This window comes from Leptosomus discolor, chromosome 4 (genome assembly GCF_034619465.1).
Source record: "Leptosomus discolor isolate bLepDis1 chromosome 4, bLepDis1.hap2, whole genome shotgun sequence".
In the NCBI taxonomy this organism is placed as follows: domain Eukaryota; kingdom Metazoa; phylum Chordata; class Aves; order Leptosomiformes; family Leptosomidae; genus Leptosomus; species Leptosomus discolor.
In genome coordinates, this window is record NC_141394.1 from 66,981,353 (window position 1) to 66,994,570 (window position 13,218).

General features: G+C 38.4%; 1 protein-coding gene across 2 annotated transcripts in view; it reads right to left on the minus strand.

Annotated features, from left to right (window-relative positions):
• Nucleotides 1-775: 775 nt before the first annotated feature.
• Nucleotides 776-13,218, minus strand: part of CPEB2 (cytoplasmic polyadenylation element binding protein 2) — a 50,498-nt gene continuing 38,055 nt past the window's right edge. For both annotated transcript variants that reach the window (XM_086463982.1, XM_086463981.1), the window contains 4 exons: nucleotides 8,177-8,295; nucleotides 7,766-7,880; nucleotides 5,714-5,895; nucleotides 776-1,055 (listed from right to left, as the gene is read on the minus strand). In XM_086463982.1, coding sequence (XP_086320108.1) covers nucleotides 828-1,055; nucleotides 5,714-5,895; nucleotides 7,766-7,880; nucleotides 8,177-8,295 — 644 coding nt within the window. In that variant the 3' untranslated portion in view covers nucleotides 776-827. The remainder of the gene's footprint in view (nucleotides 1,056-5,713; nucleotides 5,896-7,765; nucleotides 7,881-8,176; nucleotides 8,296-13,218) is intronic.

Here is a 13,218-nt window from a genome sequence, read left to right on the forward strand (position 1 = left end):
TTCAAGAGAGCCTTTTTTGAACATTTGCAATAACTCACCTCTTGTTAATTAATAGTTCTAGTGCATGCATATGGTGTATACAGGTAAGTAAACATGCAATTTTTTCACATTCTAAAACTATGGCAGTTTAGGCCATATTGTGCTGCCTGCATTTAATCTGTAATGCAGTGTGTCTTAAACGTTTCAATCCCGTATTAATAGGTGGCATTACACATAACACCTATATAGCAGCAAAGCTAATACAGCTTGTGATTAAAAATGTTTAAAAATAGCTAATAAATCAGATTATCTTGAGGTATTATTTCTTGCAAGTCAAAATGGAGAGCAAAAAATCAACCCTAATTTTTAGTTTATGTATACACTGAAAATAGCAACAACAATAAAAATAAGCTTTTTGTAGCAGACATATTCCATCTTCACTATTTTGCTACCTTTGGTAAATTACTGGGGCAGATCTTGAAGTTAAAAACCCATGTTTAGAAATAAGTGCACGCTTCACCCACTAAATATAGCAGCAGACTGTGTGCCCCTACGCAAAAACATTCTCATATCTAGTTTTAACTTTACATATAAAAATAACTTGGAGAAAATACAAAAAAACATTTTATTTTAACATGAAAATATCACAAAAATTAGTAAGCCTGAGATGTAGGGTTTTGGTGAAAAACAAGAGGCTTGTAGTGTTTTGGCTGCTGATAAAGATGCATGTATTGATAGCTGGGGTGAAAAGCAGAAGAATGCACTTATTTCTTCTGCATGTCAGTATCTTCAAACACAGTAAGCCACATGCACCCTTCTTTCCTTATGTAGATGCTGGTTCACCATGTTTAATTCCAGCGGAAGTGGATCTGACGTGGGCGGTCAGCCCCCTCCTTTACCAATGGCTTATGGAATTCACGTCCTGCACGAGAGTGGATATTTGCCCAACAAAACTCACAGTAATACTGCAGGCAAGTGACATTGGCACAAAAGAAAGGAGCAAACTTTCCACCGCATCGTGCGCCCTGGCATTCGTCACACATCTGGTCATCCAACACATATGGCTTTACCTCCACCTGTTGGAGTAAAACAGAAACAATCCTAGTTCATACCTATTCCTACTTCAAGTTCTATGAGGACATTCAGTTTTTTCTGATTTAAAAAACCCAAACACAGAAGACATATTAATGCCTTTAGGTAAGTGATCAGTTATTACTCTATCATTTATCAGCTGCAGATCTATCCATACAGTAAGCAGCACACTTCGTGGCAGATCTTTGGAAGTACACAATATGTAATAGCTACATCATAACCTCCCCTTAATTTATTCTGGAAGGATGTTCTTGACAAATGATAATATGGAAGTTATGTGTAGAAAACAAGCAAACAAGCCCAAAGGTCTCCCAACTAATCTCATCAGCTCCCAAATGTACCCCAACATGACAGCCAGTTCTATACTGTTTAGCAAAAAATAACTGAATACAAAAGAATGTAACCATTTATGCATTAACCTTGTTTAAAAAAATAAGTGTAAGTCTCTACATGGACTACTTTTGTGTGCAAATTAAAAGTACTCTCTGCAGGCTGGAATACAGATCTTTTAGCACTGCTGTTCCCTGTAAATGCACTCCCTATTTCTAAAATGTGGACAAATTTAGAGCTACAGATTTTGGTCATCTATTACTTTCCCTTTTTGTGGCTTTGAGCTGTACAGAAATTTGTATTCAATGTATTTCTGGAAATATTTTTAAAAGACCATTTTGCAAGTCTACAGACTGCTAGAAGCACCTGTCTTACACAGCTCCTTTCTCCCAAACACCTCTGACTGCCAGGGTGGAAAAGTGGCAGGAGTCCAGCAGTAAATTTGTGTTATGTCTTTGCATAACTGAACTGTTACAGACTGCGATCAGACAGGAAGAACTTCATAATAATACACAAAATCAGTTGACTCCATCATTAAGGAATGTATTGTTGTCTTCCACATTTTCCTTACTTTTAAAGACGGTATTTTCTGCCTTGTCAAAAAGAGCTATTCCAGTTGATACTAAGACTCACTACTTTAAAAGATTTTTTTCTGATATACTATTACCCGAGAAGAATGCTACATATAGACATGTTTGAAATAGTAAGAACTTTAAAATGCTATTTTTTTTCCATTGTGTCTTCAGAGGAAAAAACTTACACCTACAGCTACCCACCCCAAAGTTTACAGTAGAATAGCCTTCATGTTCTTAGCTTCACAAGTAGAGGTCATCCTTGACATGTCAAACGCATCTATGTTTGAAATAGAGTATGCTTCTTCCAGTAATCTATATTCAGTACAAGCTCTGCTTCTTATTTCACTACAATGACCTGCCTTATCACAAATTACACTCAAACTTTCCAATAAACAGGTACCTTCTGCAGTATCTGTGTTTGAGGTTCAAAATTACTGAAAACATGAAGCAGCATATATTTCAAGCTTCAGTGCATTAATGCACCAAGATCGGTATGAAGACTATTTCAAACGTATTAGAGAAACACTTTGGGGAATGGATGTATCACACGAAGTGGATGCAGACGGCTGGCATATGAAAGTTAACAACATTTTAAGGAATTGTTTGGAGCTGAAACTCCAAATGAGTTTTAAAGAAACATTTGGAGCTGAGTTTTCATATATGATAAAACAGGATGAGGAGCACTTTACTGAAGAAAAACATCTGTTAGAGAAACTACACATATCTACACATCAAAAGAACTGGAGAGAAGCTGCAGAGTACTTCGGCAAGGAAGAAGTTAATATCACAGACAATGTTTGTTAAGCAACTGTGACACTAAGATTTCCAATTAAGGTAGGAAAAGGTATGTGCAAAAAAATGCTATAAATACTTTAAACTAAAGTTCAGGAGGATAAACAGGTGAACTGCAAAATTTAACAATGCAAAAAGACTTTTACACAGACAAAACTGGTTATGAAAAGAATGTGAAAGGCCAGTAGACTGACTGAAACTGGTTATAACTGGTATAGAAAGGCTATGCTAAGGTAAAGGGTAGGGGAACAGCCTGCCTCTAAGATTTCAGTGAAAAATGTAATATATTGCTTTGTTGGCCAGCATACGTGCACATCTCAGATGAAGGCAGTACCCAAAGTAGGACTATCTTCCTCATTTACAAAGAGCAGCGCTTTACAGACCTATACAAATTGTGTGCTCATCTATAATCAGCAGCAACGCTGACTTCAGAATATTCTCAGAGCCTGAAAAGGCATTAGTGTATAAAATCCATGGAGCAAAAAAATATTTATGAAAATAGCTTTTTTCATACTTTCAGAAACAGCTAAGAGTTAAGGTGTTCCCTAAAAATAGGCTGTTCTCTATTACTCCTCAGTAACGCAGATAACTAGATTGTATAAATATATATAATTACATAAATAATGACTGACCACATAATTTGAGAAGATGATTTTAAAAATAAAGATTAAAAACCTGCTGAAATAAACAAAGAAGTTCATAAACCCTCCCCATCACATGGTTTAAAGACAAATTTATTAAAATATTTAGATTTGGCATTGCTATATTTTGCAAGTGAAACACCTGAGAAGTAGCACACATTTTTAAAAACAAGAAAAAACAAGGATGCTAATAAAAATCCCAAAATTCCAGATCTAAGAGAACACTGGAGTCAAAAAACTACTTTTCAAGAATTAGAAAAGCAACACTAAGAACAAAAATTGTAACAATCAAAAAAGAAATTGTGAAAATTCAAATACATAAAGAAAAAGCCTAGATCTTCCTTCCCTCTCCCCTCCAATTTCTCCAGCCCATGAACAGCTATCTACAGGTACTAATTATACTTGTTCCTTCCTTTTTTTTTTTCCTCCTTCCCTGTAATAGTGATTGAAGAAATCATTTGACTCCTGTTTTTATAAATTAAGTCTCATGGATATAACTCAAATACTCTGCTTCTGAAATGTAATATTTGGAGCAGATTTTTCCCCCCCCCCCCCTCCTTGTCCAAGCTGAGGAGGGTGGCAGCACACACCCACTGTAAAACTGGAGATTTACTGCCCGCCCCCCCCCCCCCCCCGGTATTTCAGTGTTTTATCACACTTGAACAACGTACATCCCTTTCCCTGCAAACAGCAAGCACTGCCATTTCAGACGCCTGCTTGGCATCCAAAAAGCCCTTAAAATCTCTGGTGCCCTATCATAAAAAAACCAAACCGAAACAACAAGCAAACCTACTTGGAAGTACAGCCTTCAAGGCAGGTTTGTGCCTGCCTTCCTATTACGAGATGGCACCGCCAGTCCATCATATACTCCACTACTGCAAAGGACATTCCCACGGGAACAGGAAGACCAAGATAAAAGTGTCCCCTAGTTTACAGGGTTCAAGTCCATGTCTCCCACCTTTGAGGGAGAACTAGTTTGAATGGGACCCAAATGTCCATCTCTAATTTTAAAGTTAGGTCACTTCACAGCCAAATACACTACAGATGGTTCCTGAAATGCACTAGGCTACACCCAATTCTGAAGCTAAATGACCCATCTAGCATTTCTTCAGAAGGAGTTCTGAAATCCGGTCCTTACGGCCATTTTGTCCACATACTCAAATGCAAGATCATTAAGTTTTATTTCCCCTCACACAGTCACAGTGTCAAGGCCGTTTTTCCTCTTACGTAATCAGCCAAAAGACAGAGCTATAAGTCAAAGTCAGCTGCAAGTCACCGGGACAGCAATACCACCAGCAAAACGTAGCTGTCGCATCTTAATGTGAAGCGTAGCTCACTACCCACAACAAGACCCACTCAGCCTCTGGAAAGGACCATGTTTGGGGATTTCAGCTCACTAGGCAACTGGTATCTGAGAGACAAATGTAAAGCTGTACTACTCTATTTGAAAGGAGAGAAGCACATGCTACCTCCCTACAGCAGACTTTTATAACTGCACTACTTTCTTTTTCCCATGTCTTTGATCTGTAGAGGAGACTGGACCTTGAACTACTTTACTTACTCAACCCTTCTTCAAGAGCTTTTTTTTTTTTTTAAAAAAAGAACATCTATTAATACAGTGACTACCTCTGCAGCTCTTGACATCAAAACTAGTGACACTAAAAATCACATAATTTAGATGCCAGTTTTCTGTGCTACTCTTATATTTCTAATTAGGAGTAATGAAGTTATCTAGTCTTATAATAAAAGATAGTTTTGCTTTAGCTAGCAATAAGCATCTTTAGCAGTCATAAATGTACACTGGTAAATACAAGAAGATTCTCGAACAAAAGACAAGACATTTTGTGGTTTAGGTGCTGAGCTTGCTTGATTTTCTGAAGTGCTGAGCACTGACAATTACAGCTGAAACTAAAGGCGGCTGCAAATATAAAGCTAATCTGAAACCAATGAACACTAGTTTCCTATGAATGACAGAGGAATTATGTCAGTATTTGGTTTCATTAGAACAAGGGAGAGAAAAAGATTTTCAAGCCCTTTGCCCATACACAACAAAACCAGGAACTCCAGAATGGAAAGAACATATGGTTTAACATATGTCCAAGGAACAAAGAGCTGCTCTGTGGAATGCACGTCATTCGTTTGGGGGCATTCATGGCTTAACTCTTGGAACTAGTGGAGTTACAGGAATACGAAAAGAAATGTAGAAGCTGGCATGAAAGCCAATCAAATGCAGCATTACCACACCCTGAGAAATTCCTTTATAGATCCTCACTCTCATCTTTAATTAATTTCTGTTTAACTTACTCGTTTATCAATATCGCCATGCTGAAGTTGAACAAACCGAGCACTGATGGCAGCAATATAACTCTGCTGATTGGAAAAAGCAACACGTCCAGCACCTTTTGGGTATTTCAGCTCAGGGTCAGTATCAATTCCTGCGTAACAGACTCCACCATAGAGACGGTCCATGATCATAGCCAATTCCACTATTAAGAAACAAAATAATGTTCATTTAAATTGTTCTTACAGTAGAACCTTTATATAATATGCTTGTATTTAAAAATACTAGAAAAGTTAATTTTAATAATTAATTTTGCAACAGCCAATGTAACAGTGATGACAAGAAATACAGAAGCATATCAAATAAGCAATGAAATACTCAGCAGACAGATCTTTCACACTGTGGGTACATACACCCAAGGAACAATAGAATTGTAAGTCCCTGCAGTCCTTGATAACCTGGAACTGAAATTCCAGGGCAGTTTTCTTCAGGGGATTACAGCAAAAGACTTTTTGGGCAGGCATGGAATGTACGCTGTATAAAATAGATCCACATGCCTCAAATTCCTTGGTACACGTTCTCTGGCTGTCCTGATACTCTATGTGCTACTTGAATTTAAAGATGTAGGTAGCATCTCTTCATCAGCCACACAGAGCTTGATTATGACTAGTGTTACACGTACCACAGATACTGAAGTTCATAGAAACAAAAATCTAAAATTTTTCAGATCAAGTATTTTAGCAATCCTCTAGTAATGTTTTACAATGAATTCAGTTTTGCAATTTATTTAGGTGGAAAATACTAATTTTTTTTTAGAATTAGTATCCTCTGTTTTAGGGTACAAAGGTGTCAGCAGGTTCACTGATTTTCAGAAGTTGTTTGAAAAGTCTCCCAAAGTTTTATTGCTTTTCTGAAGCCATGATTCTTACTTCACGATGCCATAAAAGTTTTGTTTTCACACATACAGGGCATTTGAAAGCTAAACATAAGAATGCATCCATTAAATTTATCACAGACAGTCAGCACAGTAATCTGGAGTATTTGGACTGAATTTAAAGAAAAAATAATCTGCAGTTGGAACATACTGTGCTTATGCTCATTTACAGAGCTTGTACTACAGTGAAAAGTACGGTCTTAAAAGCAAAATAACAGAAGAGCTTGAGCACTGCAGGTCTGAGATGACAGAAAAATTAACATTCTTTATACACCAAATTTGAACTAATTATCAATTCTTGTTTCTCCTACATCTTTCATCTGAAAGCTCATCTTCCCATAATAGTAACAATTAAGTCCAGGAGTCATTCTAATAGAAAAGAGGATCTGAACCGCTCTATGTTATACTTTCACTTCCAACATTCACTTCAACCTACTTACTAGAAGGCCACCATAAAATATTGTAAAAGGCTACTGCAGTCACACAAAGCAGACTGCCCAGGTTCCAGATCAACCATTCCACAGCTACAGAAACATTTAATTTTTCCTTCAAGCACTCTGACAACAGTGGCGAAAGAGTCCTGCAATCTCATACAGTGCTGTGCCACACAGACTGTACTGGCTCTCCGAACTTCCTTTTTTCCTATGTTCCTAATCCTCCAAGTATCCCTTCATCACCTCTGTTTCTGCTTTGCCCATATTTGCAAGAGTAACTGCAACCTGATAGCAGCAGAAGAGTAGCTAATGCACAATGACAAGCAAGTACAAATAGAGCTCCACGTGCTCATGGAGCATGGCAGAGAGGTTTTCATAGCACAATTTTAAAAACAAACTCTTTTGTGACATAGTTTACACTACAGTTTTGCTAATATGATCAAAATCTTTTCTACAGCTTTAGACATCTAGTAGTTTCCAGTAAATGTCAATGACAACTCGTGAATTATGGCCGAATCCAGATGAAAACAGTTACTAGAGAAATGTAAGAATATATGAATATTTACTGTGGTTATAACTGTCATGACCGACTTCTATTCTTTTTTATCTATCTATCTGTATCCATACATAACTATACAAAAGTATGCATAGTTCAAGTTATTTACAATAATCTTCTACTTTTAAAATTAGCCACAGATCACACTTACCAGCTCTTAATGGTCTAGGGACTCCTCCAACAAAAATTGTTTTTCGAGGATCAAGCGGCTGGGAACCATCCATCACAAAGTCACTATCACTTAGATTCCAGGGACGAATCTGAACCTGTTAAATTGGGAAATGAAATAGCATGCTACTTTAAGTTTCACTACATTGTGAATATATGTTCATCAGCCTATGTAAACCGTCAAACAGTCATAACACCATTAGCTTAGCATGTCTAGGTGCTCTGTTTTAATCCTATTAATTCAAAACGCTACCATTTTAAAATCATCCAACTGTTCCAGATGTTGAGCTCTGCCAACAGTAGTTTGCTTTTGATTATTTTCATCATCATCATTTCAAATGCAGCTTTAGACAGATGGCAGATATAGCCTGCAGGCCATCTACTGTTTACTCACTGGTTTGTCCTTGATAGTAGGACTGGAAACACATAGATAGAGCTTTCCATCTTCTTCAATGCAGGCGTCAATCAGAGCCTGAACAGAACTCTCTTCTTGGAACAGGAGGAACGCGTAACCTGGAAAAAAAAAAGCCAAACCAACTGACATTTCTTCTCTTATCTTTATTTTTCTTAATCATCTTTGCCAGTGACTTCTCCATACAAATGTGTTTACTCCAAAAGTAAAAGGAAGTCAAACCAATTCTTTGTTCTTAGTCATCATCTTTAACTACGTACTAACTTGCCATGATCAACAGAACTTCTATCCTTACAATAATGGTCAAAAGAGACTAATAATCAAATAAAAGCAAACACGTCTGCTCTATCATGTACTGGAAGTCCAGGCTGAGCATAATTCATTGGCAGCAATGGACATTATACAATGAAAATCCGACTTGGCACAAGGGACTAATCTCTATTCTAGAGATTAGATCAAAGTACTTTGTTACGTAAGTGACCCAGCAAACCTCCCAAACACTACAAAAATAGGAATTAAAATGCTTATTTAATGCTACAGTAAAAGCAGACAGTCAGACAAGCAAAGAACCTCACACGTTAGAATACTTTAACAGTTACAGTGTAATGATATATACAAAATTTGTTACTGGACAGGTGCCCGATAGCGCAAGCAGGGTTATAGTCTAAAATGAACTTTAAAAGGACCATAAATCCACATTTCTTTCTGAGATTAATACCAAGTGTGGAATTTTCAGACGAAGTTATGTTTTATTACTTGGATGGAAAAATAAATTCTGAAGCAGCTGCTCTAGAGTGGGCTTGGCAAGAGCGAGCGTGGCTGCTTTACCAAGCCTTTTGGAAATGACACTGTATTTCTGAGAGAATCTTGTTAACCACTGGCTATTTCTTATTGCAAGCAGACAGTGTAGGCATCATCAAGGCTTTCTCAATGTTATCTGCAAAACACGTACTCGTGCCTGGGTTCAACCCACTTCGTTTTAAGCATGAGACAGGCTTGTGTCATGAGCTTAGCTGTACTACCCTCTGAAGACACAGTGAAAGTTAGGGTACAGTCTGTACTATCAAATTGGTCAGGCTATAGTTTTGCTCCACAGCTCTAGTCCTTCAGTGATTTATAATGCATTTTAGTTTGCTCCCCAAGTTCAGCTTGGAGAAAAATCACTAGTTCTCTTGGTGAAGAAAACTGGCTAGAGAAGATAATTTGCTCAGGTCCCACATTTTATAGTCATATACAGAGACAGCCAATCCCTTCCAAAGAATGCTAGACTTGCACAGCCTGCATACAAACCACTCTCCAACACATGCCCTGGACCAGGGTGCATTTCCTGGCACAAATGTTCTACATTAGCCACAGACTTCTCCAAAGAACACTAGCTGCATAGGCAATCAGCCTATATTCATTAGCTATTAAGTACCTGCAAAGGGAAATTACACTCTCACCTATTTCATTTAGGCATCATAAATTAGGACTCCTCTTGTTATTACACCTACCACATGGCACAAACTATTCCTATCCCCTTCTGCTTTCTCAATATATGCTTTTATTGGATTAATTTTCACCTCAACATCCATAACTCCTGAACTATTGTAGATGTTTAGTGTCTACAAAGCTAGTGCGGTGATTGTAAGTCACGTGCATAAGTATGATGAAAAAGATTTCAACTGCCTAACTAGTCTTTTTGGAGTATTACTGAACTGCAATTACCAAGTGTGCTAGAAAGTACATGTCACAGTGAAACATGATGGGGAGGGAGGATGAAGAGTAGGAGGTGTTTTACTGTACTACAGATCAGCTTAACTCCTTAGTTTCTTGGATTTTTGGTGTACCACATCAGTGGTACAGCTTCACACCCTATAGCAATTCAAGTCTGTTTACAACGGAAAAGCAAAGTTACTCTAATAGTTTTCTTTGAAAGGAAGTTTTCTTTGAAGGAAGCACATACCTTTGGGCCGTATGTACACCAACAGTAGCAGGTCATGATCAGGTATTACTTGCCAAGAGACAAAGCTTGTATGTTTTGTACATATTTCACAAGATGAAAAGCATTAGATGAAACACAGTCTTATAAAAATTTCTTGTTCATGTGCACCTCTACCAGAATTTATGCCTCCTGAGGGAGACAATGTTTAGGTGACCCCTGTTAGTGTTTATCACTTGTCTAAATTCCTCTTTGTAAGACTGGAACTATTACTAATAATACTCTATTTTCAAAGGCAACCAGTGTGGGTGACTTTGATAATTCTTGTCCTCAGAAAGTTACTTCAAATAATAAACAAATCTTTCTGGAGATAACAGGCTTTAGAACTATGTTCCCTGATATCTAAAGATACTGCACTGATTATAGTCATCCTTACTCTGAGCTGACATCTGTCTTAATGAAACAAGGCCAAGAAATTATTTTTTTATTTTTAATGTTTTGGGTCAGCACTGAAAACAGAAAACCCATCAGGTAAGTTTGAAGAGTCCTATCTGTATTACCAAATCAAACCTTTTCATTTTTTCAATTTTTTACACAAAGAACAAATCAAAAGCAAAGCATTCTAGACTAGATCCACACTGGTAGCCAACATGATTTTCTGAGCAAGGTATATTTTCTTTATTTCACAGTAATATGGAAGTTTACCGGAAGGAGAAAGGACACTTCTCCTGCTATGCACTCTCTGTGTAGAAATCAGAGAGCAGCTCCAGTTAACTCCTATCACTAGTGGCTTAGAGAAGGAGTCAAGAAAATCAGTGCAAGCCAGCATGGCACTGCCCATGCCAGTCAGTATAGCTGTATTTTGTTTTGGGGCTGGCTCCTCTACTGTCCTAGAAACATAGAATCATAGAATCATTTTGGTTGGAAAAGACCTTTAAGATCATCAGGTCCAACCATTACTCTAACAGTGCCAAGCCCACCACTAGACCATGCCCCTAAGCACGTCTTTTGAACACCTCCAGGGATGGTGATTTCACCATCTCCCTGGACAGCCTCTGCTCCAACGTCTAACCACTCTTTCCGTAAAGAAATTTTTCCTAATATCCAATCTAAACCTCCCCTGGCACAGCTTGAGGCTGTTTCCTCTTGTCCTGTCATTAGTTACTTGGGAGAACAGACCAACACCGGCCTCACTATATCATCCTCTCAGGTGGCTGTAGAGAGCAACAAGGCCTCCCCTCAGCCTCCTCTTCACTAGGCTAAGCGCGTCCAGTTCCCTCAGGCGCTCCCCATAACACCTGTTCTCCAGACCCCTCACCAGCTTCACTGCCCCTTTCTAGACCCGCTCCAGGACCCCAACATCTTTCCTATACTGTGGCACCCAAAACTGCACACAGTACTCAAGGTATGGTCTCACCAGTGAGTCCTGACAGACTCTCCCCCAAGGACACTAAATGGCCTCAGTGTCATGCAATTCTTGCCCACAGAATGCTGCGCCTTAGCTTAAATCAGAAAGAATCAGTGTAAACTGCAGGTTAATACAAATATTTGATGATGGGAGTAATTCACCTTTGGGAAGGGCACACAGCATTTAATCTATTTCTCTTTAAAGAGATCTCATCATCATATAAATTTAATCTTTAAAACATAAAGCTTTCACTTCTTGAGTTTAGTCATCTTTGATGAAGAACTAACTCCAAACTACACTTGAAGTGAAAAAATGCAGGCTGACACAATTGTAATGTAGCTATTAGCTGAGGCACTTTTGAGCAAGGGGGAGCAGGATTCACTTCAAGATCTAAACACCTATTTCTGTATTTCTGCAGTGAGTGTGTTTAAGCTCTGACTGTAGTACAGAGATCCAGTCAGGGTAGTCATTGGTGACTGGACAGTTACTCAGCTGACCAAGTGGGACACGGAGGTGTCTAGGCCCATTTATCCTCTACAGGACTTTGTGTAACCTTCAGCTGGTGCTCCAGAACGGTCTGAGGCTTGAATAGGTGCCATGGCACATTTGCAAGACCCATGTAAACCTTTTTGATATCCTCGGTTTGGGTAAATGAATCAAGCTCCATGTGCTCATGTTACAGTGACCTGAATAGCCCTCTATACTCCACTGACTGCACTGGCCAGATTCCCATTGATTAAATGAAGCTTAGACTCTAATCACACACGCAGACACCTACAGTTACTTGCCTGAATCCAGAGTTCAATCCTACCCAGTGTGATCAAATAAGCTGGTAAGAAGTTAAACAGAACTTGGATGGACCTGGGGTTTTGCTTTTTAAATGAGAAACAGAAAATTTTCCACCTGATTTTTTCCAATCAGTTCTAAATTAGCAGTTAAGAACCTTGAATAAATGAAGCTACTGCACAACCGCTGAGATAGGAGGCAACAGAAACACCCAGACAATTAGAAACGGCTGCGGATACTGTCCTGTTTAAATCAGATTATCCTCTGTTTGATACGGACTATAAATAGTACAGAGCACACAAACAACCAGGCATGTTTTGAAAGGTCTTATTCGGATTTGCATATCCTCACGGCACCATTTTTTTGACAGCTTCACTGTCATAAGAAGGAGTCCTCACCTCAGCAAGTTGCTCTGGACACGTGTATTGTTTCATAAATAAGCCTATTTGCCAACTATGTAGTAACAGGAGTAATGATAAACAGTGACAAGTCAGAAAGGAAGAAATTCTCCGTTACAGTTGGCAGATCACTTACAGACTTTGTACTTTGATCTCAACAGAATATTTTTTTTCTGCTTCAGAACAGTTTCCTTGTAAGATTAGTGTGAAGTTTTGAAAAAATTCTTGTTTTCTTTGGGCCTAATTTTGTGGTGAACCAATACAAAATGTAATTAGTTAAGAACAAGCAGTTGGTGTTTTTCAGAAGGCAGCCAGCCTTGATGGATCAGGACAGTTTTTGCATTTCTTCAAGCAAGGAAATACTTATTATGAACTTGTCCTTCCCTCGGGACTTTCTGTAAGCAGAAAGCCTAGAAGGAACCACAGCCTGGAAAACTGAACAGGCATTAAAAAAAAAAAAAAGGCAGGCTGTATCTCTTCACCACAGGGAAGACTATTACATAAATCAGAC